A 25,692-nucleotide genomic window follows, 5' to 3' on the forward strand; every position below is an offset into this window, starting at 1 on the left:
TACGCGTCCTAGGTTTCTTTTCGTACACGAAAATGTCCGTACATAAATATTCGTGTCCGTACTTAGAACCGTCTTGGTACGGGAATTATCGTACGTGCGTACGTACTCCATACGAACACAAGAGTTTCTCATGAAAGTATGAGTTGTTCTCTCACGAAGTTTGCCTGGAGATGTGCGTTGGCCAGAACGTAGTCAGAGAGAACTTGATGGCGGCGTCGCGGTTGAAAGGATGGTAGCACGGGCCAAGCCGGACGCGATAGAACGGGCCATAGACCTCGCCATCCAGCACCACGTCGAAGGCTTTGCCGGGCTCCCCAGCCTCCACGACCAGCTTCCTCGTCCGGAGCGTACACATATCGCCCATGAGCTCCTCCAGCGCTCGCAGCCTCCTCCTCTTGGAGTCCGCGGCCTGGAGCACGCAAACGTTGAGCACCTCGTCGCTCGGGTTACAGTCGAGGCGCCTCTCCGCCGGCTTTGGAACGTTGATCGCCATGAGCGCTACCAGCGAGAGTGGGATGTTCCGCTCGCCTCTCTCGGACCCGTCCAAGCCGGCTGGCCGGTATCTAAGTCGGGCTTTGAGTGTGTAGCTCGAGACGAGGTCCTCGAGCCGGTCGGCGTCCTCCAAGTGGTCTTTGGCTGGGCTGCGGGGAACGCACTGGTGGTGGAGCACCTTCTTGTGGGACTCGGACGAGACTGCCACTGCTGGAACTCCAATCTCAGCTCGCGTGCAAAATGGTATCGTGGTGAGGAACTTGTTGCCTTTGTCGTCCCTGTACCAGGCCTCGCAGTTGAAGACCGTGAGCTTTAGAACGCAGCCAGCTTCCAGGACGTAGTTTTCGATCTGTCGAGTGAGCATCGAGCTTGGAAGCGCTTCCGACCTGTGAACTAAGTTGCTGCTACTGCTGCTTTTCTCTGGAAGTTGAGCCAGAAATTTGTGCTCGCTTTCAGAGACATGAGGAACGACTGGAAGCTTGCTCTTGATGGCTCTGTAGATCATAGCATCGTACCACAAGTCGCGCTGAGCAATGTACGTTGCCAAGAGGTTGGATCTCCCGGCAGGCAGGATGCAAAAGAGAACGTCGAGCATCTGTGCCGAGCTTGTTGTTTGCTGTCCTCCTGCTAGAACACCTGCTACTACCAAGTTGACGTATCCAAGAAGCGTGGAGTGTATGGTTCCGTCGCCACCTCCGACTAGAATTCTCACGACCTCTGAGGTGCTTCTGACTGACTGCAAAGACTTTCCTTTGCTGCCGAAGGGACTTGTATCCAAAGCTTCTCTGATTGCTATTTCCACTGCTGATCGAGAATACTGCGCTGGCATTGGACCTGGTGCATCGGACGTCTCGTGTACTTCGAGAGGATTAGGCCTCCATTTTGGCTCAGTATGTAATATGAAAAACTCGAGAGGGAGAAGCCTGAGAAAAAAACAACAGCACAAAACAGGATTATTTGAGAGAGATTGAAAATGTTAAGTTTTACCTGGCGGCTGTAAAATCGCCAACTTCTTCTTTCCAGCTCATAGTCGCTGCGGAGATCTGTCCCGATTTACAGGCTTGAACGATTTCATTCCACGCATCCGCCATCGTCTGCCTTCTGTGCTTTACTGCGTTCTCTACTTCCATTTGGCTGGCTTCTTCTTGAACTTCTATAAGCCGGTCATGAAGCGTTGATATCGTAGAAACCGGCAGCTTGCACACGACCATCTCCTTGACGTGAACACCAGAAGTTTTCAGCATCTGGCACACTTGAAGAACTTTCAAGAAGTGCAGCCTAGCAGCGTCATCGTCCGAACTTAGAGTTTCTGCTCTCTTGCAGTCCACCAAGCTCTGCAGGGCGAAGCTTCTAGCGCTTTGAGGATTGAGAAGCAGATAAATACGGCCCCTTGACTCAGTATTCGAGCGGCTCCCTCCAGACTGCGAGGAGAGTCGGATGTCATTTAACAAGCACCGTTTGTTCATGGCATGACCTGCAACACGCTTTTTGAATTTGACAAAAAAAACTATCCAGGAAACCAAAAACTTACCAGGAGCTTTCTTTTCCAGAAAAATGCTATTCAGCGTCTGTAAGGCATGGTATCCCACTGGATATGACCAGAACGTGAAACACTGGACGACGTCTTCCAGCTTCTTCAGCGGCTCTTCAGGAACCAGCGTCTGTCAGCACTGCTATATAAAAACGATAAATCTCAAAAACGTAAAGCGCAAAAACTAGATGCAAGCAGACCAACGATGAGGAAGAGTTGACGAACCAGAGACAGGACTTGGCGGAGCACAAACAGTAAGCACAAGACTTGAAGCTCGTGAGCAGGGGTCACTATAGTGGTCTTGTCAATTGCAATTATTTCCAGGCACTTAAACAAGGCTTTATGCAACTTTTTAGCGCGGCCACGCAATGCATGATCTTGCAACCACAGGTAAATCCATCCGGAAGCTGTGATGTGCAAGGCTTTCAGAAAAAACTTGGCAGAAAAAAAAGAAAGAAAAAGAGCTTACCAATCAAGCTGTTGTCGGAAGCACACATGCTACTTGACATAAAAGCAGCACACAAAGCAAGTATTGTAGAAATACTTTTCGTGCGGCTCGTTTTCAGCAACTTCAATATGTGTGTAACCTGGACAAAGAGAAAAAAAAACATTGAGATAAAAAACCTCGACCTCTAAACTCACTGTGTGTCTCCAGCTTTCTGCCGCGCTCTCCAAATGCTCGGGAACATAATCTATCGCTTCGACGATCCCCGGCTTTTCAAAATCAACATCCTGGAACAAAGCTAGCAGTAGAGCTGTGTTTAACAAAGCAGCCATTCCGTTGTCTTTGATCTCTGAAAAAAAAAACGAAGTGACACACAGTCAGAAGAAAAAAAAAAGTGAAACAATGAGACAATCGAAGTCTCTTACTGACCGAAAGATGGTGGTCTTTGAGGCGGCGTTCTAAACGATCTTGTGAGCTGAGGAGAGCCAGGAGAGACTAACTTTCCCTCACTTGTGCGATACTGTAGGCCATACGTCCACGATCTTCGCGAAGTACGCCTCTTTCCAATGCGTTGGCCATCACCAGCCCTTTCATCCGGCTCCAGCTCGGCGACCCTTTTGAAGAGAGCTTCCAGATAGTCTGTGGCGGCATTGGGCTGGCTCAGTGCTTTCCAGAACGCAAAATACCTATGCTCCGTCACGAGAGGAAGAGGCGGCCTCTCAGATCTTCCCCAGTGAAACAAACCCTTGTGATGATCTGCACTGGCGAGAGAGGAAATTCGAGAAATCCACGAGCAAAAGAAAAGAACCTGAATCATCCGTGACGAGCTTGAGAATGGCGTCTACTTCGCCGCCGCCGAGCGCGTGATGCGAGTGCTCGTGCCCCAGAATCTTTGCAAATGCCTGAAAGCTGTCATGAAAACTCCGCCATGGAATGGACGCCATAGCCTACCTTCGCCATTTTGGCGCGAGCTCGAATTTGAAAATTTAGGGCAAGAGAAATAAGAACGTGGTCGTTTTATTTGAGCCACATGGCCCAGACAAATGGGATCCAAGGACACAACCATTATTTACCGTACAGTGTGTGATCCTTGTTCTTAAGATCACTCGACTATATCATATCGTGCTCGGACGAATGCGTTGAAGCGCTTGGGAAAAACTCGAGAGAGCCTCGCCGGCTGAGAATCAAAGCCAAGAGCAACGCGATGAGAATGATCCACAGAATCACAACAGTCCTCCAGCCTGAAAGAACAGAAAAAAAGAGATTATCCCATAATCGAAGAGCTAGAAGAACAAGAGCAGACCTTGTGGTGTTTGACAAGGTGTTACGCGAGCACTCGAGTCTCCAGAAACCGAGAGTAAAGCCCTGAGAAGAAGAAAACTTGATAGAAAGAAAGCAAAAACAAGAGGGATACCTGTTATCGGGAGAGAAATCCAATGCCGTGACGAAGACCATATGTGCACGCTTGATCCGCTGTAGAACGCTCAGCTTGCTCGCGCTCAGGATAAACACCTCACCTTCGGAGCTTCCACTGCAAAAGAAAACAGGAACAAAAACATTAGCAGTACTGAAGAAGCTTGAAACAACGTTACATTGCCAAGAGCTTCCCGTCGGGACTGATCGTCAGAGCTGATATGGGTTCATTCGCTAGTTTCCTCGATCCAACTTTTTTCCACTTCGTATTCCAGGTTGTTATGTAGCCTTTGAAATCTGCCCTGAACAGAAATTCGAGCTCTATCAACCAGAGAGCAACGAGGAAACAAGAAAAGCTTATGAAATAGAAAAGCCACCTTCAGCTGAAGTAACGTAAAGGCAAGGCCTCGCTCCGTCTCTGGAGAAGCAGCAGAATCCAGCTTTGTTTAGAGGAAGCGCAGCAGCAGGAGATGCCGTTTTCAAATCCCAGATGCGGGACGGACCAACGTCATCGGTAGCTGCTAAAAACGAGCCATCCAAGCTGAAACACATAACACAGAGAAAAAGAGCTAAGCAGCTACAAAGACAATCGACCAAAACCTTACCTGAAATCCAAGTCCTTGATCGATCGGTGCGCATCAGATCTATCGAGAACAACTTCCAGAGACGGCCACTTGAGAACTTTTAAGTGTCCATCCTGTACAAGTTCGACTTAGAATCCTTCAGTTCAAAGCTTAGCAGCTTCTTACCTGACCCCCCACCGCAAACAATTTCCCATCGGCACTAAACTTCACGGTTCGCTGCTCGCCTAGATCTTGCAATGGCTTCAGCTCCCGCTCGACATTTTCTAATCGCAAGTTCTTTCCACCAGTCAGCCTCAGAAGCCTCAACTTTCCATTATGCCTTCAAAGGAGAAAAACGTGAATTAAGCTCAGTAGCAAGGAAAAACTCCAGGAAACGCTAAAAACTCTCTAAGAACTAAACGAAGAAGAGCGAGCAAAGTACCTCTCGGTCGCTGGAAACGAGCAGATAAACTCCTTTCGATTGGGATGCATAGCCATGGCGCAGGCCGTATCATCGTCCGTGAAGAGCGTATCGAGCTACACAGACGAAGCAAAGAGCTAAGAGAAAATGTCACAAATTTTGGATCGATCTGAGGAGCTACTAACCGGCTCACTGAGCTCTCTGGAATCGGCATCGTATCGAGCGAGAACCAGAGTGTTGCGCAAGCCAGAGGACGAATCTCCACCTCCGCCGCCGCAGATCGCATACGAGATCCCATGCGCGACGGATGCATCTGTGCTGTCGGCGCTCGCCCAGGCCGCGCAGAAGAGCGGCGTACCAAATTTCCTCGCCTTGTTGCTCGTGGAAGCCATCGCTACGAAGAACCCTAGCCCTAAAACCTTGTTAATTTTTTTCTTTGGTTTGCAGCGTGTCGTCGGCGCTCGATGGCGGCACTGTACTATCGATCTGGAGCGATATTTTGGTGAGTCTTCTTGGCTAGATCGATATTTCACATTGTTCTTGCGATCCAGAGATATTAATTGTGTTCGCGAGAATGCTGCTCAGCGCATTGGACACGGACACGAAAACGATTTTTTTCGCGAATTCCTGGTAGCTCTTTCCCTTTCCTCCACTGATCGTCGCAATGTGTCTCAGTTTTCCACTGGATTGATGAGTGATTTCTTACTTGCTTGTCATCAGACGAAAGGAACGACTTCTTCCAAACGAAAACTGTTGATTGATGAATGAAAGATCATCTAGCAAGAACACCATCTTAAACAAGAATTTCCACGGCAGACTCGCACTTACCAGAAAGCTTAGAAGAATTGCAAATCATATTTTCCACGAGTTCTTCACTGGCACATTGATCGAAAAATGGTCGGATCAACGATGACCACTATCTTCTTCTTTGAAGATCATCATCTCCAGGAAGGCTGCAATCACTTCCACTGTAGAATAATCTTCAAATGCGTAGCATGAAGATCCACAAGGAAACATTGGGGATCTGCATGTCCATAGGTGTTGTTCTTTTTTCTTTTTACACAAGTGTGAAACAGGAATCAGTGCGTTCTTCACAAGATGGTCGTCCTTGATTCCCTAGCAGCCATTTTAGATCAATGCCCCCATGAACAACTCATGGAAGATATGACTTGCAATTCCTTTTAAGTGTTTTGGTAAGTGGGACTTAGTGGAGTTCTTTGTTAAAATGTCTTCTTGCTGGATGATCTTCCAGGAACTCATTTATCAATCGACATAGCGGCCATTTTAGATCAATGGCCCCACGAAGAACTCGTGGAAGATATGACTTGCAATTCCTTTTAAGTGTTCTGGTAAGTGGGACTTAGTGGAGTTTTTTGTTAAAATGTCTTCTTGCTGGATGATCTTCCAGGAACTCATTCATCAATCGACAATGCCAAAACCTTTGTTATCAATTTCGCCTAAAAGTCATTCCTCTCGAGCAAGTAAGCTAACATCATGTTTTTTGCTTCTTCTTTTAAAAAAGCGTCCTTCTCCGGGATGAAACAGCAATCAGTGCGTTCTTCTGTCCATGGTTACGAACAAGAGACAAGTAAGCAATCAATCTCTAGAAGGTTCTATATTCCTTGCTCAGGAATTTCCTTTTCAAAATCATAGGTAGCGTTCAACTTCCGAAAAACTGAAAGGCCGGTGTCATGTACATAACAGAGCCCTCCACGATTCCATGGCCATGCATGACTGGCCAGCAACCACTTGTTCCAAATTAGAAGCTGCCACGGCACCACCGGGGCTACGATTGGGGATTTTAAGCTTCGCAGTTTGAAAGTTTTCGCGGAGTTTGGATCGCTTCATGGCCAACGTGAGCAGTATCGTAGATGGTTTGCGGCGGAGCGAACGCAAACAAATTCCCTTCCATCTGCTCTACGATCACAGGGGCTCGGAGCTCTACAAGAAGATCACGGAGCTGAAGAGCTACTACCCTTTCGAGGCTGAGAAGGCTTTGTTCCAGAAGCATGCACTCGACATTGCTGGACAGATTGCCCCCGGCAGCTTGATTGTCGAATTGGGATGTGGTGTTGCTGACAAGACCGCTCTTCTCCTCAATGCGATCCTCTCCAAGCATCAGAGGTCTGAGGTTTCTTTGTGTTCTTTGTAACGTTCCTATCTTTTTCTTCTTGCTGTTCTTGATCGTCCTTGGCTTTTGTGCTTGCTTCTCCAGGTGCCATTACGTTGGTATCGATGTCTCCCGGACTGCGCTGGACGAGGCCGAGTCTTCAATGGAAAAGAGCGATGATCTCGAGCTGGAGCTTGTTCATGCCGATTACTTGGAAGGGCTGGAGATGGTTCGAGAGAAGTATCCAGACAGACTCATTTGCATCCTCTGGCTTGGAAGTAGCATCGGGAACCTCTCGCAATCCGAAAGCGGTGACTTCGTTGGTCGAATGCTCAAGATAGTTGGGTCCCGGTGCCAGTTTTTTCTCTGCGTCGGTGAGTATCTCTCTCTCTTCTCTAATTTGATCACGGTACGTTTTCTCCATTTGTCCAGACCTGTGGAAAGATGAGGCCACTCTGCGAGCAGCTTACGAGGATAAGCAAGGCGTTACTGGAAGTTTTATAAAAAATGGCATGAAGCACGGGCTGGAGCTTCTCGGGCATTCCGTATCTGATGACGAGGTTCACGAAGATTGGGAATACGAGGTACAGATCAATAGCATGTCCCGCCAAGTTGAGATGTACGTTCGTTTTCTCCGATCACTCTGTCTAGTCGATCACGACATCGAAATAAGGTTCGCAACTCGACACTCGCTAAGTTGACATGTGTCGTCGTTCTCTTTTTCCATTTTTGTTTTCTTCCTTGGCAGTAAAAACGAGAGAGTCCTGGTCGAGATCTCGAGAAAGTTTACAGTAGAGGACGTATTGCAGCTCGTCAGTCAGCTCGGCTTTGTTTGCCACGCCAGGTGGACGTCGAAAAGCTATGGCTGCTTTATGATGCTTTCTTGTGAGGAGGCCGCAATCAGGTGTTGGACGGACACAGACAAGCTGTTCAAAGGCGTCGGTGATTGGATGTCCCAACCGATCTCATATCGTCACCCATATTGTTTCTACTAGTAAGTGGCGAGTCGTGAGTGATTTTTGGTTGACAAATGCTTTTGGTGTTGCAGTGGCCACGTAACAGCTTTCACCATCATCAAGCTGCTCAAGGATGAGCCGGACACGGGTCTCAACCTTGTCTTCTCGCGCGGAATAGATCCCTGCATGTTGGACCCCAGCCGCTGTCACAAGCATCCGGAAACTCCAGCCCAGTGGCCGGACAAGGAGACGCTCAGGAAATATACCATGGATGGCCGAGCCCGAGTCCTGGAGTACCTGAGAGACGGCAACCCGGACGTGCGATGCCTCTGCCTCGTCCTCGAGCACGAGCGAATGCATCAGGAAACCATGGCCTACATGCTAGCCCAGGAACGCAAGCTCCAGTTCGAAGCTCCTCTTCTCATTCCTCCTCACGAGCTCGGGCTCGCGGACGGGAACGGGACTTCAAAGCCGGCAGCTACCGACGTCTTCGTCTCCAGAGGCTCCGTCGTGCTGGGAAGCGATCCAATTCCCGGAGTCTTCCGCTTCGACAACGAGGAGCCGTCTTACAAGACTCAAGTGGAGCACGACTTCTGCATCAGTTCCATGCCAGTTTCGATCGGGGAGTTTATGGTCTTCGTCCAGGACGGGTGCTACAACAAGAGAGAACTCTGGCAGGAAGACGATTTTACGTTCCTGGAGAGGAGTGGTCACAAGTTTCCTGCAACTTGGTCCTGCTCCCAGGGGGACTATTACGTACACTTTCCATACAAGACGCTCTCCTGGATCGAAGCTCGTCACCAGCCTGTTTACGTGAGCCTGATGGAGGCCGAGGCTTTTTCCAAGTGGATGTGTTCCAGAGTGATGACCGAGGCTGAGTATCAGCGAGTTTTGGACGAGGAGTTTGCGAGGGAGGAGCAGAGGGTGAAGCATTTGAAGGATGGAGGATGGGAGTGGACGAGTTCGCTACTAGCACCGTTTGAAGGGTTCACGAGCATGGAAGAGTACCCGGAGTATTCGACGGACTTCTTTGACGGCTTGCACTACGTCCTCAAGGGGTCATCTCCAGCAACACATGTCTCACTGCTGCGGGATTCCTTCCGAAATTTTTATCAGCGGCAGTACCCGTATGCTTTTGCCAAATTTCGGCTGTGCAAATCGTCACAGTGATTCCTCCTATAAAATTACTCCTATAAAATAAAGGAAGAAGTTTTCCTGTTTATATTTTATGTTTTATGCAAAAAACAGAAAAAAACAAAAATATTTTAGAATCACAAAACTTTAAAAACTTTTACAATATTATTTTAACTTTTACATTGAAAACCTTAGATATTATTATCTTAAACTATTTCATAAAATGGTATAGTTTATCTCAGATGCTAAATAAATAACAAAATGTTAAAAGAAATAATGAACTCTTTTTCACTTTTATATATAAACTAAGGTTTTATTTTTATATTCTACTTTCATATTTCATGCATTCAAAATGTTACTTATATAACTATGATACAGATTAAAACCAATCCAACTGCTATCAAAATCCCATTACACTAATATTAATATATAGCACCATAACTATACAATGTAAAATAAAAAAATATAACTTTTAATATAATTTAATAGCAATATATTTGTGATATTTTTTGTCAGCCAAGCTACCGAACTATCCAATTCACTGCTTTGTCAACAGAATGAACAGGTCTTGGCAAGCAAGGTCACCACCATAAACGTAGCGTGTTTCGTGCCCCTTGCCATAACTCAAATCCGAATAGCACCTCAAGAGAAACTCCAAACTCCAATCTTCCAGCCAGAAGAGCTTCGGCACCCTGCAGTGTGAACTTGTTGGGGATTGGTACTAGTCCTGATGTAATCATCGTGGCTGAGCCTCTTCAAGTCTTCCCAGTCCCGGAGGAACTTCCACAAGCCTTTGTCACACTTTTAAACTTCGTTACCAACGAAAAAATGAGGACTCTATGAACAAACCGCTATGAACAAAAACAAAAGACGCAACGGACCGCCACTCAAACCCACCTCTTTGACAGCTTCCCAACGCCAGCGCCATTTTGGATCAGAATCCCCGACTGTCGAATAGAGCTCGGCTTGGAACCTGCCAACTCCAAAGACACGAAAACGATTACCAATGCAGCTAAGTACAAACATGGAAAAGCTTACCTCGCTTCGCAAGTTCCTCCGAAGCCACCGCCGCCGCCGGAATATCCGACAATCTCCGTAATCCAGCCATTGACACTGACGCTGCGCTGGGGAGCTTCTTCTCACTTCGTGGAGGCCGAGGTATTTGAGACAATGAGCTACAAAAAAAAGAGAAAGCAGTGTTGCCAAAGATCAATACCAGCTACTGTAAGGCTCACCGTAGCTCGTTGGCATTGAGACCTGGCCTTGAGCTGTTTGTTGCTGCTCTCATGGTCTGAGATTGGTCGCTGGCCACCGAGAAAGAATCCTGGGACGCCTCTCCTTCAGACAAGTCCTCGTAGTTATTCTCCATAGCTGGCCAGTTCCCCGGTACGTTGTTCTCAAAAACTACGAAGGCGTCGCCGTCCACGGACCTGCGAGGCGTTTCCAGCAAAGTAACATCCGGTATATCTTCGGCAGCAGTTTCATCTTGACTCGGAGCACGACCAGCCTGTCAAAAGTAGATTAAGGATGGCAGTCACTCCCAGCTTCAATTACCTCCATACTGCGCAATTCGACAGATCTCCTACTCCGGGCATCAATGGAGCGAGTGGACTGAGACACTCTTAGTTTCTGTTTTTCCAACTCCATGCTGCTACGAAGGACCCTCGAAGCTTGCAAGCGCTCTATTTCTGCATCCTTTTTGGCCAGTATCTCTTTCAAGGACACTATCTGAAAATATCAACCGTGAACCAAACTCTATCCATCTGGTTTGCCAAGAATGTACCTGCTCCTTGTATTCTCGAATTCCGCTCGCTTCTCTATTCGAACGTGCGGCACCAAGCTCAACACTTGACACCCTCTCTGCAAACTTCAATGTACTTATTGTCTCCCCGTATGAATCATTGTCCGGGTTTATATGGACAAACATCAGAGCTTTTGCTTGACCACCTGTTCACGTCGGATATACATATAGATATCAGCAACCATGAGAACCTTACCCAGAGAATGCTGAAGGAGTTGTGTTAGCTTGCTATTTCGGTAAGGGATGTGCGTCTGCTTTTGAGCCAAAGCTGCAATAACATCCCCTAAAGCCGATAAAGACTTGTTGATATGTTGCGCCTCCTTCAATCTGTCTCCAGTCGCCTCCGACTTCTCCACTCGCTCACTTCCCGCGAGATCAACTAAGTGGAGACAGCCACGGAGAATGCAGCCCTTTGCAAGATCCGTGCCTTGCACATGCACAGTCAGTACACTGCATAGAAAGATCCACGGGAATTTCATTACAAAAACAAATAAAACCACTGACCTGTGAGATCGACTGCTGCGTTCATTAAGAGCTGTAGCTCCTACAGCACGGTTCCTCTGTCCGACAGCCATGATTTCTAGCACATCTGAGCTATTTGCAACGGGGATCATAACAGCATCAGGTACGTGCACGCCATTAAGTGACGAAGAGCTTCTTATGCCAAGTCTCTTGCTCACACCATCAGCAGCCAGGAGATCTCTCACTTGTTCATTGTAAATCTCAATCATTTGCACCCCAACTTCGTAGGCAAAAGCGTCCCTCCTGCTTTGACATAATTGAAAAAGATCGTTTAGTGCTCGGTAGTTAACCCCCCAATCTTGTTTTGCAGTTGAACTTGGCCCTGTCTGCATCAATAGACGTTAATACACAAATCTTAACGGAGCTCACACCTTACCATAGTATATGTTTTTCCAGAACCAGTCTGTCCATACGCAAAAATACAGACGTTGAAACCATCAAGCACCGATCGAATCAAAGGCTGCGCATCCAGAAAAACCTCGTCTGCATGCACGTGTCATTGTGACTATTGGAGCAAAATATAGAACGTACCTTGTGGAGCTTGAGGGCCATAGACCTTGTTAAAATTAAACATCTTATAAGAGTCTTTTCCCTTTGTCGAATTTGCGACCATGATTTCCCCGTTTTGACCAACAAAATCAACGCAAGTCCCTTGATCTTTCTGACCAACAAGAAAAGGTCTAACACGGCAGTAAACACGAATATTTCCTGCAGGTAAATGGTATTAGAAGAGAACTAATGGAGCACTGTATACCCTTCAAGTCCTGTACTTCATTATACAGCTTGCGATTCTCTGCAAGAACGTCATGGTACGCTTGAGCGGCTTCTGTTAGTCCTGTTAACTCATTTTCTGAAAGGGAACTAATGTCAGAAACAAGAAAGATTTTAAAAACTCATTACCAAGTCTAATAAGCTGATCTTGCCAACATTTCTGCATTTCGAGCGTTCCTGTTCTGATAAGTCCAGAGGTATGCTTCAGATTCTGAAAACAGACGTAATCGGAAGATACAATCACCAGCTATTAATTTGACGTACCTGAAGTGCATTGGACTGAAAAGAGATTATTTGTTTGTACCGCTCTTCGCGATTCTTGAACTCATTTCGTTCAAGAGAAACACTGGCTTCAAAACTCCGCATCTGACTGAAAGAATCTTCAAGTTTCGCATCCATTTCCGAAAGCTTTCGCTTATATTCCTCCATTAACTTCTCATTTTCAATCTCCATTTCGTACTTCTTCCTCTGATCAGCTTTCATGACTTGAAGTTCATTTGTAAGAATCTCGATTGTGGTCTGCTTTTGATCTCTGTCCAGTACCAGCTTCTCGGTGTCACCTTCGTGTATCCGTTTCTCTTCCTCAAGTCTTTTGTTCTCCATCTGCGGAGCAAATCTGAGACGGTACGTAAAAGCTATACATAATTACCTTGGTTTGTTGCAATTGTTGAGTAACAAGCTGTCACAAGAAACAACTCAGTAGGCTTGCACAGCAGTAAGCATATACAAACCTTTATTTCCTCGCCTGAACCTGCAGCTAATGCCTCCAGCACCTTAGCCCTCGATGACAGCTTACATTCTCGCGCCATCAGATCTTTGTGCAAAGATTTTAGCTACAAAAAATGATGGTTACTTAAACACTAAGAAAACAGCGGCTGTCTTACCTTCTTTACTTGCTCTCCCTGTAAACGAAGCCGCCGTTCAAATTCATCCGTCACCTTTTTTATCATATACTCGACGAGCTGAATGAACGAAGATTATCATCATGAAACGGACGTCAGCAGCTCTTTTAAACACTTACGACTGGGACTTCATCAGGTTGCTTGTCACTAATAATAGACTTAACCAGGCTCGGAAGTGACTGCACGGGTTGGCCCTGAATCGTAAAGTTTGTCAGGAACGAGGGAAACAAAATGGAAGCGCATGAACCTTCAAATTAGGATTAGTATCCAGGTCCGATGCCTGAATGTCTTGCACTCTCTTCACTTGAAGAACTTCTCGGAACCTTTGGCCAATCTGTTGTAAACGAGCGGCAGTAGAATCTGTAAACAACGAATATATTAAATTCCAATAACCCAGAACGTTACTCACCTGGCGAAGCAAAGGCTGACATCAGATTTTCGGAGTCCAAGCCAGTATCATATCCTTGGTAGAAACCATTGAGTGAGGGAGATCTATCTCGGTAACCAATAGGGGAGCCTGCCTCGTATGCTACAGAAATATCAGTAGCCTCCGGTACATCTGCGCCAGGAATTGCCCAACGTTTCCTCGTATGGCTGCTTTTCGGTGTTATTGCAGGCTCGTACATGTCTTCCAGCCCCTTCACCGGACTCTTTGTACCAGAAAGCTTGTGAACACCATACTTCCAAGGACTGAATCCCTTGCCCTCTCTCTGGTCGTGATATGCCTTGAGCGCCAGAATGCAGTCCACCACTTTCGACAACGTCCCAGACGATAAACTACCCTGAAAGAATCCCCGATAGCACGTGACTAACAGGCATGATTAAACAAACACACAAACAAAGAACGCACGATCACAAACCTCAGCTAAGTCGGATGCTTCAAAACTTGGTAGCCGGAGATCTTCCACAGCAACCAGAAAGTTTCTCACGTTTTCAAAATACTGATACGCTGACAGGGCAGCATCGGGTGGGCTGGATGGAGGAGGACTCTCCACAATCTGGCACGCGAAGCGTGTGTTAGCTAAACAACGTATAAGATCCACGCACGACATAAAATCACCTTTGGAATAATGCCCGGATGTATCTTATTGAGAAGGTTGCAAAGCACCATTCCATTCCTCAAGGAAAACTTGAGCTCTTCTTCGCTAGGCTCATTGGAAATGCCCAGGCCCCCAAGCATCTCGTGTAGCCATCGCGCGGCCAAGAATCGCCTATGCGCTGCGGTAAACAAGAAAGAAAGAATCATGCATGAGAAGTCTATAGCACCAAACGAGAAGACTCCATTCTAACCTGCTTCCTCCGCTCTGCGCGATGCCATATGGATGTCGCTCAATCCCTCTTCCATCGGATCCTCCACGAAGAAATCTCGCGACTGCTGTCTGGAAATCTCCCTTTCCGAAACCACATTTCCACTGCGAGGGGAAGCTCCGCCAAACAATCGCCTCTCCGGTGCCATGGCTGGAAACATCCGAGCTGATCACAGCATGCCCCGGTGTGTCCTTCGCCAAATCACGGCATACCTTGCAGCAGCTGGAATCCGTGGAAAAGCCGCCGGCCAATTCAACAGCGCTCCAGCGGATCCCTGTCCCGCGGATTCAAACCCTAGGAGACCGGCCGCTACGATCACACCACAATTGCCGCTCGACTCGTCGCCTGCTGAGAATGCACCTCCTTCCCCCTCGATCGACAGGCGCTAGGGCTTTTCCCCGCGCAACGGCAAACTTCTCCTCCCATGAAGAACACAAACCATCATCGACAGTCCCTCTTCTTCGTTCTCGAGACAGGCTCGGTCCCGGACCAAGAGCGTACGGAGCCGCTTTCTAGGTCTGGTAGATTTACTAGAACGTACGGCTCGTCTGCCGAACCTGGTAAGCGCCGCCCGTTGGCCGCTTTTAAATTTATGCCGCTATTTCGTCACGGGAATATTCCTCGAGATGCTCGTGAATTAAAAATCTCTTCCTCTCACGAGAGTTCATTATAGATTCTCTGGCACTTCGCTGAGAGGATCTTCACCGCTTCTGTGAAGAGCACCTCGGGTGGAAGAGCTCCAGTCGATTCAACAGTGACTGGAGGAGCAGCAAAAACTTTGGCATCAGATCAAGCAGAAAAAAACGATCGCGTGACCAAAAACTTACAGATGAAATGATCTTTCACACGCCTGAGCTGAACTCGCTTCTCCCAATCGTCTCCTCGTATACACTCCCTACACAGCGTGCAGCTCCTCGGTGCCGCTACTCTGGCTCGTTTTCCTGGCAAAGAAGAACATCAGCTAGAGACTAGAGACGAGCTTATAAAACAACACAATACCTCCCATGATGTCCTCTATGTCAAACACTTTCATGGGACATTTCTGGACCAGCTCTTCCGCAAGTTCGTCTTCGATCTCTTCTAGCAAGACAACCTGTTAAAACACTTGTTAGAAAATTATGGTCGTGATCATGTACGCAAGTAGCTGTATACCTCCGGAAGCATCCTGTACGCGGCTGTAGCAACGGGCGACCACTTCGCGTGCGTTTTTCCGATTCCTTTGACGGCGTGAGCTTCCAATTCAATAGCCTACGAAAGCATTGTCATCCAAAAATGAGAATAAAAAACACGCACGAAGCAAGAATACTTTACCTGACCTGGTCTAAGCTTTGCCAATAAAATGTCCTTGTACCTTGGAGCGATATCGTTTTGAATCGTATCCTGCCGGCAGCTAAACGATGTGTAAGTTTTGTTTGAGTCGTCAGTCATAGAATATAAGCTTCCTCCAGGAAGCCATTTGAGCTGGTCAGACTTTACTGCAACCGGAAATTAATCAATCACAGCGAGAGGAGATACGAAAGTAAAAAAAACCTGAAGCATTGATCATGCGATCTCCCTGTCGCGTGCACTTCACTTCTAAGGAGAAAACAATAGTATTCTTCTCGGTCGCTACATCTTCGTCTGGAAAAATACTTTGCGTTGCCAAGAAGAAAAGGGAAGAAAAAAGAAGAAAAAAGAAGAAAAAAGAAGAAAAAACGTACTAGTTTTCTCGTTGAAAAGTCTTGGATCGGCCTTGATTGGAACCAAACCCAGGCGATGAGCGAAGACCTCGTCTTGAATCACCGACGTGTTATCTTTGATGAGAACTTTCTCAATAGCCATGGTTGGAACCTACAAAAGAAGGAGAAAAAAAAAAATAGTTCCACAGACTGTGCTCGAGAAAATATTAGAAGAGAGTATTTCTCTTACCTCCGCGATCAAAATCCTCCGAAAGGCATTCGCAAGCGCGGCATCGATGCCAATCATATCAAACTCGAGATCGTCCTCCGTCAGAGACTTGATCTCCACATGGAAGTTCCGCCGGAAATCGCCGAGCCGGAGGCTGTTGTCATAGTTGATCGAAGAATACGCCCCAGAGTACTGGACAGTCTCTGTCTATCGGTGGATCGATCGATCAATGCAAGAAAAATGGCTAAGAAAATCTGCCTAGAGAGAAGCAGCGACTTACATACGAAGGCGCATCCGACGCACAGATGACGCGAGTGCGCTGGAGCTCCAAATGCGCGGGCAGCCCTCCGCCTTCCCCCATTTGTGGGGTTTAGGGTTCTTCACAATGCCACTCTGTTTTCTAGGGTTCTTGGAAGGAGAAATGCTAGCGACATCAGTGCTTCCGGCATCCGCAGATCTTGCAGGATGCTCCATGCGAACAAGTCGGCATGGCAAGGGACGATTTGCGAGCAGCAGGAAGAAGAGATTGCGCGCTGCTTGATGCGCTGCCATGAGAGCTATCCAAGAATTTCGGGGTGATGGCTGGAGCGGTCCAAGGCTTCGAGCTACTCACTAGATTCAATATCCTAGACCAGGTAAAGAACAAGACGTCGTTCTCTTCTCGTCTTTCTTTCATCTATTTGTTTGTTTCCTCCTCCTCTGTTCTAATTGTCTCTTTCTTTCAGCACAGAAGCTTTCTCGCAAGCTCGTACTCTTCATGCTTTCGTGGCCCCTCTTCATGTATTGTTGAAGAGATTTTCCTTCTTTCTCTACTCGCTCACTAAAACACATCAACGTTTTTTTGTTCTTCAGTCTCAACCGAGTCTAAACCGATTTTCCATGTTTGTTTTGTCCCTAAACAGCTCTTCGTCGGCGTCCCGCTACATCGCTAGTTCTACTGGCCAACTTCTAATCCTCGGCCTTGGTTTTAGAACAAACGAAGGGGTGAGTGGAGATGGCGATGCCAAGTGATCATTCAAGCAACACCAGAAGTTTTTATATTCTTTTGCTCGTCGTTTCCTTGTGCTTCTTTTCTAGAGATCTTTTACGAGCTCCTTGGTACTGCTCTTCATAAGCACAGTGTGCTTCTGGCCTGAGTCCCCCATTGGAACGATATAGCTCTGTCTGTGATGTGTTTTGGTGACGGTAAGTAAATCCATTCCAAAAGCTTATGGTTTTTTCTTTTCTTTTCTCTCTGGAGCCTGATTCTCGCGCTGACGTCATAGTCAGGCTTCCGAAAAACCGACAGCAATCTTCGTCTGTGGAACAAAAGACAAAAGCCTTTTTCTTTCGTAACACTTCTAGCGTTCCGGGTCGATCTATTATGCTTTGGATCCGCTAGATACTCTAGCTCAGTATCTAGCTCGTATCACTCATCTCGCTAGCAAACATGCATTTCATGATGACAAAAGCATGATTGAGCAGATATAGCTCCAGAGAAACAAGCTTTTCCAAAGACAAATTCTCCATTTCACCTCTCCACTACTCTCGAACACATAGCTGGTCTTAGGATTCGAGGTACAATTCTTGATATTTGTCATGTCGACTTTCTTAATTGTTACTGTAAATATTCCCTCTAATTGACCCTTTGAGGATTATCCCATTTTCCCACTTGGTTCTAGCTGTAGGCGAGGAATCTGATCTTCATTTTCACAGGGTACCGGCGACGAAGTTCACGGCAAGCAGCAGTGGGAAAGAAAGTACCAGCCACTGTGGCTCAAAGGAGGGGGTAACTTGGAGCTCTATCCAGAGTATATCAAACACTTGCGCAAGTTTATCATGTCGCTTGAGAAAACCAGTGGAAGGAACCGAAAGTCGGAATCCGAAATCGAAGTATCCAAAAGAACTCTTCTCATACCTTGTCGATATCAAACCAGTATGTTCTCTCGACGGGATACATAACACGCAAGGATTTTTACCGCTTCTGTGAAGAGTGGAAGAGCTCCAGTTGAATCAACAGTGACTAGAGCAGCAAAACTTTTCGCATCAGATCGAGCCAGAAAAGAAAAACAAAACGCCAAAGACATACAGACCATAGATCTTAGACCTTACAGACCTTCGAATGTAAACTTCCTCCAAGGAGCCATTTGAGCTGGTCAGATTTTCCTGGAATCGAAAAATTAGTCCCAGCGAGAGAGGATACGGAAGTAAAATAACCTGCATGCGATCTCCCTGTCGCTTGCATTTCACTTCGAAGGAGAAAACAATAGTATTCTTCTCAGTCGCTACCGGAAAAGTCCTCTTTGGCCTTGTCGGGAACCAAACCGAGTCCATGAGCGCAGAGCTCGTCTTGAATCACCGACGTGTTCTCTTTGCAACTAAGAAGAAAAAAATAAGTCCTTCAGACGCTGCTCCACACAGAAAAAAAGAAAGAAAGAAAGAGAGAAAGTAGCGACCTTCCGCGATCAAAATCCTCCGAAAAGCATTCGCAAGTGCGGCATCGATTCCAATCATATAGATCGCCCTCCGTCAGATATTTGATCTCCACACGGAAGTTCCGCCGGAAATCGCCGAGCCGGAGGCTGTTGTCATAGGTAACCGAAGAAGTACTGGACTCTCTCTGTCTATCGGTGGATCGATCGATCAATGCAAGAAAAATCGCTAAGAAAATCTAACCAAGCTCCAAATTTCCCCAATTTTGTGGGGTTTAGGGTTCTTCCCGGTTCTGAAAGAGATCCATGGCGCGGTAAGGCGAGCAGAAATGCCGGCGTCGCTTCTTCCCACATCGGCCGATTCCCAGTTTCAAATGCAGGCGTGCAATCGATCCGGCGCGCTATGCATGCTCCATGCGAACAAATCGGCATGGAGAGTTTCTTTCCGCAAAGAATGGGGCAGGGGACGATCTACGAGCAGCACGAAGAAGAGATTGCGCGTTGCTCGGTGCGCCGCCATGAGCGCTATCCAAGAATTCCAGCAGGATTTCGGGGTGGTGGGAGCGGTGGTGGCTGGAGCTTATCTCTGGATCCAAGGCTTCGAGCTACTCACTAGATTCAATGTCCTAGACCAGGTAAAGAACAAGACGTCGTTCTTCCTTTCTTTCATCTATTTGTTTGCTTCCTCCTCCTCTGTTCTAATTGCCTCTTTCTTTCAGCGCAGAAGCTTTCTCGCAAGCTCGTCCATATGACAACGGGTCCACTCTTCATGCTTTCGTGGCCCCTCTTCAGGTATCAACGAAAGAAAATCCTTTTCTTTCTCGAGAGCGCATCAATGTTTTTCGGTTCTTGAGTCTCAAACCGGTTTGTTTACAGCTCTTCGTCGGCGTCCCGCTACATTTGTTCGCTAGTTCCACTGGCCAACGCTGTGCGTCTTCTAATCCTCGGCCTCGGTTTGAGAACAAACGAAGGGGTGGTGAAGTCGATGAGTAGAGATGGCGATGCCAAGTGAGTGGAGTATCATTTAAACAACACCAGAAGTTTTTATTCTCTTGCTCATCGTTACTTGTTCTGCTTTTATAGAGAGCTTTTACGAGGTCCTTTATACTATGTAGCGGTGCTCTTCATAAGCACAGTGTGCTTCTGGCGTGACTCTCCCGTTGGAATGATAGCTCTGTCTGTGATGTGTGGCGGTGACGGTAAGTAAATCCATCCAAAAGCTTTCTTTGCCTGATTCTCGCGCTACAGGGATTGCTGACATAATAGGCAGGAAGTTCGGGCGTGAAAAGCTTCCATACAATGAGAAAAAAAGCTGGGCCGGAAGCACAGCAATGTTCGTCTGTGGAACAGCGCTCTCTTTCGCGTGAGTGTTTTTCGAAACAAAAGCTTGGCCTTGAGTGACTCTTCCATCGTTTCAGGTCGATCTATTACTTCACGTATCTGGGCTTTTATGCCTTGGATCCGCTCGATACTCTAGCTCGTGTCACATTCATCTCGCTAGCAGCAACACTTGTGGAATCGCTGCCAATCACGTCGTCTTTGGATGACAATCTCATGGTCCCAACGACGGCCATGCTGCTCGGCTCGATCTTATTCTGAAGTAAGAGGTTCGTGACTCCACTTTCTCACATTTTATTTTAAGCAACGGTTAAAGCGAAACAAGCTTTGATGCTAAGCTGCCATGCAACTGGGCCGGCAGGACAGCAGTGTTTGTCTGCAGAACAGCTCTCCCTTTTGCGTTAAGTGTCTAAGCATCAATACTTCAGGGATCCACTCTTGCTCGTCTCGGCTGGCCGTCAAGTCCACTGTCGGACCACTACGAAAGTGAAAACAAGGAAATGATAGTTGCGACCGTGCACGTCATGGCGCCCATGGCCAATCCAAGACCAATGAACACCAGAAAGTTATTAGCCATCTTCATGTCGTGCCTGTTTCTTCAACCTACAAACCTTCCGCTGAAAGAAATGCCAAGGACGCTGTTAATAGGGCCACAGTCTTTGATGAAACCTTAATGAAATACATTCATGAAAAGCCTTGATTCACGGAGGTCAATTGCGTACGACCGGGTTTGCTTTTGTGATCTTGACTTGGTCCCAACTAGTCACGCTGGTCGTTTCCATCTCTTGACGAAATAAAAAGACCCTTCGAAAACATATCAAATGGACTTGCTGAAAATGCGACAAAACGGAAATCAAAATGATAAGCTGATTTCTTCCGGTGGCGCAAAATCTATGAGAATCACAAACATAAAAGGAAAATACACTCTCTTATCCACACATGATGTGCAGTCTGCCATCACTTATTTAGACAATTGTCTTAGCATGAGACCATGGGTTAATGGATGATCTAGTGTTTTTCTTTCTTTTCTATTGTAATTAAGAAGTGAAAAGTATCAATCAAACCACAATATGTAAAAGCCAATAAGAAAAGCACTATAGAATAGCTCCAGAGAAACTTTTTCAAAGACAAATTCTTCAGTTTATTACTAGCAGAACTACTTTTTTGTAGATGCACAGAGGTCACAGTACAACATACCAGCTTGCCGTCACTGTTGGCTGCGAGCGTGGCCATTTCCACGGCCTCTCCGTTGCTATACCTGCAACTCAGCTTGCCTCCCTCCAAAGAGCAGCTGGCTTTGGGATCCGAGGTACATGTCTTAACATCCAGGGAAGTATTGTCATTCTGTGTACTGTCCAATTTCTTGCAGTAGGCCACCAGCACGCCAGTGGCCTGGTCATAAGAAGTAGGAGTGCAACTATCAAGAAATTTATTGCAGGTGCCGGAGCCATCGTTTATGTTGCAACACACCATGCTTCCATCATTGTTTCCTGCATAATTCTCCATATCAACGGGGAGGGAGTTGTCATTGGTACAAGAGAAGATTGGAGATTTGCTTGATCCCTGTCCCTGGAGTTCGCAATTGGCCACTCCACCACACTCGTCTGTGCTCAAACTTGAATTGTGTGTAGAGCCATTGACCATTTTGCATGTTGCTTTCAGGACTTTGTTTCTATAAGAGAGGGGTGTACAACTTTTCAAAAAGCCTCCGCATGATGAATCACAACTCTACAAGAACCCAAATCAAATTTCCTGGCCGCAGAAGAATTTTCTTTGGTGTGAGCTTACCACGAGTAGAAATGTGTTGATTACAAACACCAACAACGTGCACACAAGCTTTGGCATTGTGCTACGATAGTTAAGGTGATTTCTAATGTTCATTAGAAAAAATTGTGATGTCTTTGAGCTTTGTTAAATCCGGAATGCACACTAAAGGACGAAATACCATGTCTTATTTCTTGCCACCACAAGTTCTTTTGTTGACAATTGTGCATTATTTTATTCTTTTTTTTCAAAAGGTGAAGAACAACGCCTCGAACTTTCGGGAGCCTGGTTGCCAGGTCCACTGTCGGGTCACTTCCCATGGACTTTTCATAGAGCACCACATCCTCTTCTCTCGAGCCATAAGCACTGATAGGCAGCTTCCACGTCCGCGTACGTGTTTGCTTCACTCGGCTGGAAAAAGATGGACAGTCCAAAGTGAAAAACTTAACCAGAGCTCATGGTCAAGTACAAGAACAATGAAAAACTGCAAAGTTCCTGTAGAGCATAAAAGAAAATATTTTTCCACGGCCACCAGCTTTCCTAAGTTCCATCTCTCGGAGCGTATGTCCAAAGTGATGGAAAGACAAGGTGCTTCTAGTATGCCAGCTGTGATCTTCATGTAAATTTGCAAATATTTATGTAAAAGCCAAGAATAGCTCTAGAGATCAACAAGCTTTTCCAAAGACCTTTATTGTACTGAATGTTTTTATTATCTTCCTTCTGCTTAAACTGGTGCTGGTGCAGAACTGCAACATGCCACATTTCCATCATTGTTGCTTGCCAGAGTGGCCATTTTCACGGCGTCTCCGCTGCTATAGTTGCAACTCAGTTTGGCTCCCTGCAAAGAGCAGCTGGTATTGGGATCTGAGGTACACGTCCTAACATCCAGGGAAGCATTGTGATTCCATGTAGTGTCCACTTTCTCGCAGGAAGCCCACAGCATCCCGGTGGTCGGGTCGTAAGAAGTAGGAGTGCAACTGTTGAGAAATCCACCGCAGGTGCCAGACCGATTACTTTTCCTGCAACACACCATGTTGCCGTCGTTGTTGCCCGCATATTCCTCCATATTGACGCCGAGGGAGTTGTTACCGGTACAAGAGAAGGTTGGAGCTGATTGGCTTGATCCAGGCTGCTGGAGCCTGCAATTGGCCACTCCACCGCACTTGTCTGTGCTCAAGCTTGACTCGTGCTTAGAGCCATTGACCATTTGGCAACTTGCTTTCAGCACATTTTCCCAATAAGAGATGGGTGTACAGGTTTTCAGAAAGCCTCCACATGATGAATCACAACTCTACAAGAAGCCAAATAAAGTTCTTTGGTCTCAGAAGAATTGTGAGCTTACCACGAGTAGGAATGTGTTAATTACAAACACCAACAAAGCACACACAAGCTTATGCATTGTGAAATTGCTCCAAGATGGTCTACGTGGTGTTCTCTCGTTAGTTTTAAGTGATATCTTTGATCTTTCTTAAGGACGAAATACTAAAACTATTTATTAGTTCACACGTGATTTGGCATACCAATGTGCATTTTGTTAAAGAGCGAGTGGTGTAAATAAAACATGGATATGAACGAGAATAAGAACTTGGCCAGGAGCACAACAATGCTCATAGCTCTGGAAACACCAAAAGCTTGGTACTTCCAATGTTTCACTGTTACTTTACGCGTCTGGGATTATATCTCAGAGGAATTCAGCAAACGAACGGCTCACGAGATCGTCAAAACAGCTTACTCTACTCTGTCGGCCTCAATGCATCTTGGTGGGTGCCACGAAACCCTGTAAACAGCTAATGAATGAATGAATGAATATCCCCAGGATCCACTATATCCTTTAAAGCTCGTCTCGCTACCATCAACACTTCTGGAACCCCTGCCAATCACGTCGTCTTTGGATGAGGTCCCAATGACGGTCATGCGGCTCGGCTCTATCTTCATCTCGACGCTTCGTGGCTCTTCTCATAACAAGATATAAAATTTCTTTGAAGTGAGCAGCGTAAAAAGCTCTTGCAATAAGTGGTGGTCTACCTGTAAGAACTGTTTCATAAAAATACAAGCGTTTTTTCTTTCTCGTTAGTAAGACCGGGTCCTTTCGATCCCTTGCCCGTTCCTTGGGCCACTGGATTTCTAAAGAGACATGATAAACTTCTGATATACTCTGGATAAAGCTCCAAGTTGCAGTGACCCCCTCCTTTGAGCCACAGTGGCTCGTACTTTTCCTTGCAAAGATCCCACAGCTGCCATGCGAGCAATCCACAACTTCGTCGCTGGTATCCTGTGAAAATGAAGATCAGATTCCTGACCTACAACTAGAACCAAGTGGGGAAAAGAAGAAAGAATAAAGAAGAAACTTTATCACTTACGTGAATGATGAGCACGGGACAATTCACGCGTCTTATCTTTTCAATGTTCTGCAAGGAACCGAAGGTAGGAAAATCAAATCAAAGAACTCTCTTCTCATAATCAGTATGTTCTCTTGACGGGGTACATAACACGCAAGCCGGAAAGGATTGGACTATGAAGAACAACGCCTCGAACTTTCGGGAGCCTGGCCGCCAGGTCCACTGTCGGGCCACTTCCCACGGACTGTCCATAGAGCACCACATCCTCTTGTCTCACGCCATAGTCTCGCTCCAAGCACTGATAGGCAGCTTCCACGTCCGCATACATGTTTGCTTCACTCGGCTGGAAAAAGATGGACAGTCCAAAGTGAAAACCTTAACCAGAGTTCATGGCCAAGTACAAGAACAATGAAAAACTGCAAAGTTCCTGCAGCTAAAAGAGATGATGATTTTCTTGTGAAATCTCACTTTTCCAGGAACAAGAATGATCCGAATCTCTACTTTAAACGAATGGGAGATGAAGTGATTTACATCGCTGTGTATGTAGACAACACCCTACTCATTTGCAACAGCCTTGTTTTCCTAGCTAAAATCAAGGTGGCTTTCTCATCTCATTTTGAGATGAAAGACCTTGGTGAAGCTCGCTATTGCCTTGGCATCCAGATTGATTGCAGACAAGATGGCTCCCTCTTTCTGCATTAAACCAAGCATGTGGAAGATGTCCTGCAACGATTCGCCATGGACTCTTGTGCGCCTGCACACATGCCAATGGTTGCTGGCTTAAGACTTTCTAAGGATACGTCTCCTTCTACAGACTTAGATAGAAGGAAAATGGCGAACGTTCCTTACTGAAGTGCTGTGGGAAGCATGATGTACTTGGACATGACTAGACATTGCCTTCTCAATGAGCATGGTAAGCAGGTTTCTCAACAATCCAAGCCATGCACATTGGCAAGCAGTAAAAAGAATCTTTTGGTACTACTTTTGGCTTACTTTACATGCCAAAATTCACAAGCTTACAGGGCTACTGTGATTCGGACTGGGCTGGCTGCCCAGATTCACGAAGATCACACACAGGCTATTTTTTTTAGCTTGCATCAAGCAGCTCTTTCTTGGAGCAGCAAGAAACAGAGTGTTGTGGCTTGCTCTAGTTGCAAAGCTGAGTATATGGCCGCTAGCACTGCTTGCAAGGAGGCCATCTGGCTTGGCTGTCTTCTAACAGACATGGAACACTCTTTTCCAGGTTCAATAGCGATCTATTGTGGCAATTAGGGCTACATTGCCTTAAGCAAGAATTGCAAGATCAACTCAAGAACAACATTATTTTCTTCGAGACTAGCATGAAGATGGAATCGTCAAGCTTGTGTATTGTCCTACTCAGGACATGCTTGTTGACGTTCTGACCAAGGCACTCTCCCAGCCGAAATTTTCTCAGTTTCAGGTTGCACTTGGCATCTGCGAGAGTGTTAACGTGCCAAGCCGTACAACGTACAGACAGACACCAGTGCCAACTAGGACGCCAGGAGACGTGTTGTTTTTTGACTAAAAATCTCATGAATAAAAATTCATTCAATAGTCAAATAC

General features: G+C 46.4%; 6 protein-coding genes and 2 long non-coding RNA genes across 14 annotated transcripts; 4 read left to right on the top strand and 4 right to left on the bottom strand.

Moving 5' to 3' along the window:
- Positions 1 to 25: 25 nt before the first annotated feature.
- On the bottom strand, positions 26 to 3,478 carry LOC112345721. The gene is made up of 8 exons (XM_024672982.1): positions 3,420 to 3,478; positions 3,277 to 3,370; positions 2,898 to 3,224; positions 2,666 to 2,817; positions 2,493 to 2,610; positions 2,024 to 2,137; positions 1,480 to 1,966; positions 26 to 1,415 (listed from the first exon to the last, which is right to left on the bottom strand). The coding sequence occupies exons 1-8, from the start codon at positions 3,426 to 3,428 to the stop codon at positions 152 to 154; spliced, it is 2,565 nt and encodes an 854-aa protein (XP_024528750.1). The 5' UTR covers positions 3,429 to 3,478; the 3' UTR covers positions 26 to 151.
- LOC9650080 (SEC12-like protein 2) lies at positions 3,470 to 5,278 on the bottom strand. Its single transcript, XM_002968377.2, has 9 exons — positions 5,051 to 5,278; positions 4,887 to 4,981; positions 4,631 to 4,784; positions 4,487 to 4,578; positions 4,259 to 4,422; positions 4,061 to 4,178; positions 3,883 to 3,999; positions 3,772 to 3,833; positions 3,470 to 3,709 (listed from the first exon to the last, which is right to left on the bottom strand). Exons 1-9 carry the CDS (start codon positions 5,255 to 5,257, stop codon positions 3,579 to 3,581), a joined length of 1,140 nt encoding a protein of 379 aa, XP_002968423.1. The 5' UTR covers positions 5,258 to 5,278; the 3' UTR covers positions 3,470 to 3,578.
- A 6-nt stretch (positions 5,279 to 5,284) lies between these two features.
- On the top strand, positions 5,285 to 5,959 carry LOC112345723. 2 transcript variants are annotated; one of them, XR_002992135.1, is made up of 3 exons: positions 5,285 to 5,367; positions 5,417 to 5,495; positions 5,586 to 5,959. It is a non-coding gene; the product is annotated as an uncharacterized LOC112345723 (long non-coding RNA). The 2 variants fall into 2 exon arrangements; XR_002992134.1 differs by having other exon boundaries at positions 5,417 to 5,959.
- Positions 5,960 to 6,331: 372 nt separating this feature from the next.
- Positions 6,332 to 9,153, top strand: LOC9650081 (ergothioneine biosynthesis protein 1). Of its 2 annotated transcripts, XM_024672983.1 has the most exons (7): positions 6,332 to 6,346; positions 6,411 to 6,453; positions 6,519 to 6,989; positions 7,081 to 7,349; positions 7,408 to 7,648; positions 7,724 to 7,969; positions 8,024 to 9,153. In XM_024672983.1, the coding sequence occupies exons 3-7, from the start codon at positions 6,712 to 6,714 to the stop codon at positions 9,099 to 9,101; spliced, it is 2,112 nt and encodes a 703-aa protein (XP_024528751.1). In that variant the 5' UTR covers positions 6,332 to 6,346; positions 6,411 to 6,453; positions 6,519 to 6,711; the 3' UTR covers positions 9,102 to 9,153. The 2 variants fall into 2 exon arrangements, with proteins under 2 accessions (XP_024528751.1, XP_002968110.1); XM_002968064.2 differs by lacking the exon at positions 6,332 to 6,346 and having other exon boundaries at positions 6,391 to 6,453; positions 6,496 to 6,989.
- A 368-nt stretch (positions 9,154 to 9,521) lies between these two features.
- Positions 9,522 to 14,862, bottom strand: LOC9631255 (kinesin-like protein KIN-14F). Of its 3 annotated transcripts, none has more exons than XM_024672979.1 (23): positions 14,582 to 14,862; positions 14,352 to 14,519; positions 14,122 to 14,279; positions 13,922 to 14,059; positions 13,471 to 13,843; positions 13,309 to 13,421; positions 13,181 to 13,255; positions 13,044 to 13,121; positions 12,891 to 12,992; positions 12,809 to 12,838; positions 12,424 to 12,762; positions 12,289 to 12,370; positions 12,143 to 12,238; positions 11,920 to 12,096; positions 11,765 to 11,871; positions 11,371 to 11,714; positions 11,063 to 11,316; positions 10,849 to 11,012; positions 10,620 to 10,793; positions 10,301 to 10,572; positions 10,104 to 10,240; positions 9,963 to 10,038; positions 9,522 to 9,856 (listed from the first exon to the last, which is right to left on the bottom strand). In XM_024672979.1, the coding sequence occupies exons 2-23, from the start codon at positions 14,515 to 14,517 to the stop codon at positions 9,802 to 9,804; spliced, it is 3,510 nt and encodes a 1,169-aa protein (XP_024528747.1). In that variant the 5' UTR covers positions 14,518 to 14,519; positions 14,582 to 14,862; the 3' UTR covers positions 9,522 to 9,801. The 3 variants fall into 3 exon arrangements, with proteins under 3 accessions (XP_024528747.1, XP_024528746.1, XP_024528745.1); XM_024672978.1 differs by having other exon boundaries at positions 14,352 to 14,534; XM_024672977.1 differs by having other exon boundaries at positions 14,352 to 14,862.
- A 38-nt stretch (positions 14,863 to 14,900) lies between these two features.
- LOC9650082 (DNA-directed RNA polymerases I and III subunit RPAC1) lies at positions 14,901 to 16,662 on the bottom strand. The gene is made up of 9 exons (XM_002968379.2): positions 16,537 to 16,662; positions 16,278 to 16,463; positions 16,070 to 16,199; positions 15,900 to 15,989; positions 15,681 to 15,844; positions 15,522 to 15,617; positions 15,369 to 15,462; positions 15,197 to 15,310; positions 14,901 to 15,127 (listed from the first exon to the last, which is right to left on the bottom strand). Exons 1-9 carry the CDS (start codon positions 16,615 to 16,617, stop codon positions 15,024 to 15,026), a joined length of 1,059 nt encoding a protein of 352 aa, XP_002968425.1. The 5' UTR covers positions 16,618 to 16,662; the 3' UTR covers positions 14,901 to 15,023.
- A 9-nt stretch (positions 16,663 to 16,671) lies between these two features.
- Positions 16,672 to 17,477, top strand: LOC112345722. The gene is made up of 2 exons (XR_002992133.1): positions 16,672 to 16,891; positions 17,159 to 17,477. It is a non-coding gene; the product is annotated as an uncharacterized LOC112345722 (long non-coding RNA).
- A 1,185-nt stretch (positions 17,478 to 18,662) lies between these two features.
- On the top strand, positions 18,663 to 20,656 carry LOC9650083 (phytol kinase 1, chloroplastic). 3 transcript variants are annotated; one of them, XM_024672987.1, is made up of 7 exons: positions 18,663 to 19,302; positions 19,392 to 19,459; positions 19,544 to 19,675; positions 19,751 to 19,866; positions 19,916 to 20,030; positions 20,086 to 20,274; positions 20,367 to 20,656. In XM_024672987.1, the coding sequence occupies exons 1-6, from the start codon at positions 18,997 to 18,999 to the stop codon at positions 20,264 to 20,266; spliced, it is 918 nt and encodes a 305-aa protein (XP_024528755.1). In that variant the 5' UTR covers positions 18,663 to 18,996; the 3' UTR covers positions 20,267 to 20,274; positions 20,367 to 20,656. The 3 variants fall into 3 exon arrangements, with proteins under 3 accessions (XP_024528755.1, XP_024528756.1, XP_024528754.1); XM_024672988.1 differs by having other exon boundaries at positions 20,434 to 20,656; XM_024672986.1 differs by having other exon boundaries at positions 20,086 to 20,656.
- The last annotated feature ends 5,036 nt before the right edge of the window (positions 20,657 to 25,692 follow it).

Source organism: Selaginella moellendorffii, unplaced genomic scaffold (assembly GCF_000143415.4).
Source record: "Selaginella moellendorffii unplaced genomic scaffold, v1.0 SELMOscaffold_10, whole genome shotgun sequence".
Classification (NCBI taxonomy): Eukaryota; Viridiplantae; Streptophyta; class Lycopodiopsida; order Selaginellales; family Selaginellaceae; genus Selaginella; species Selaginella moellendorffii.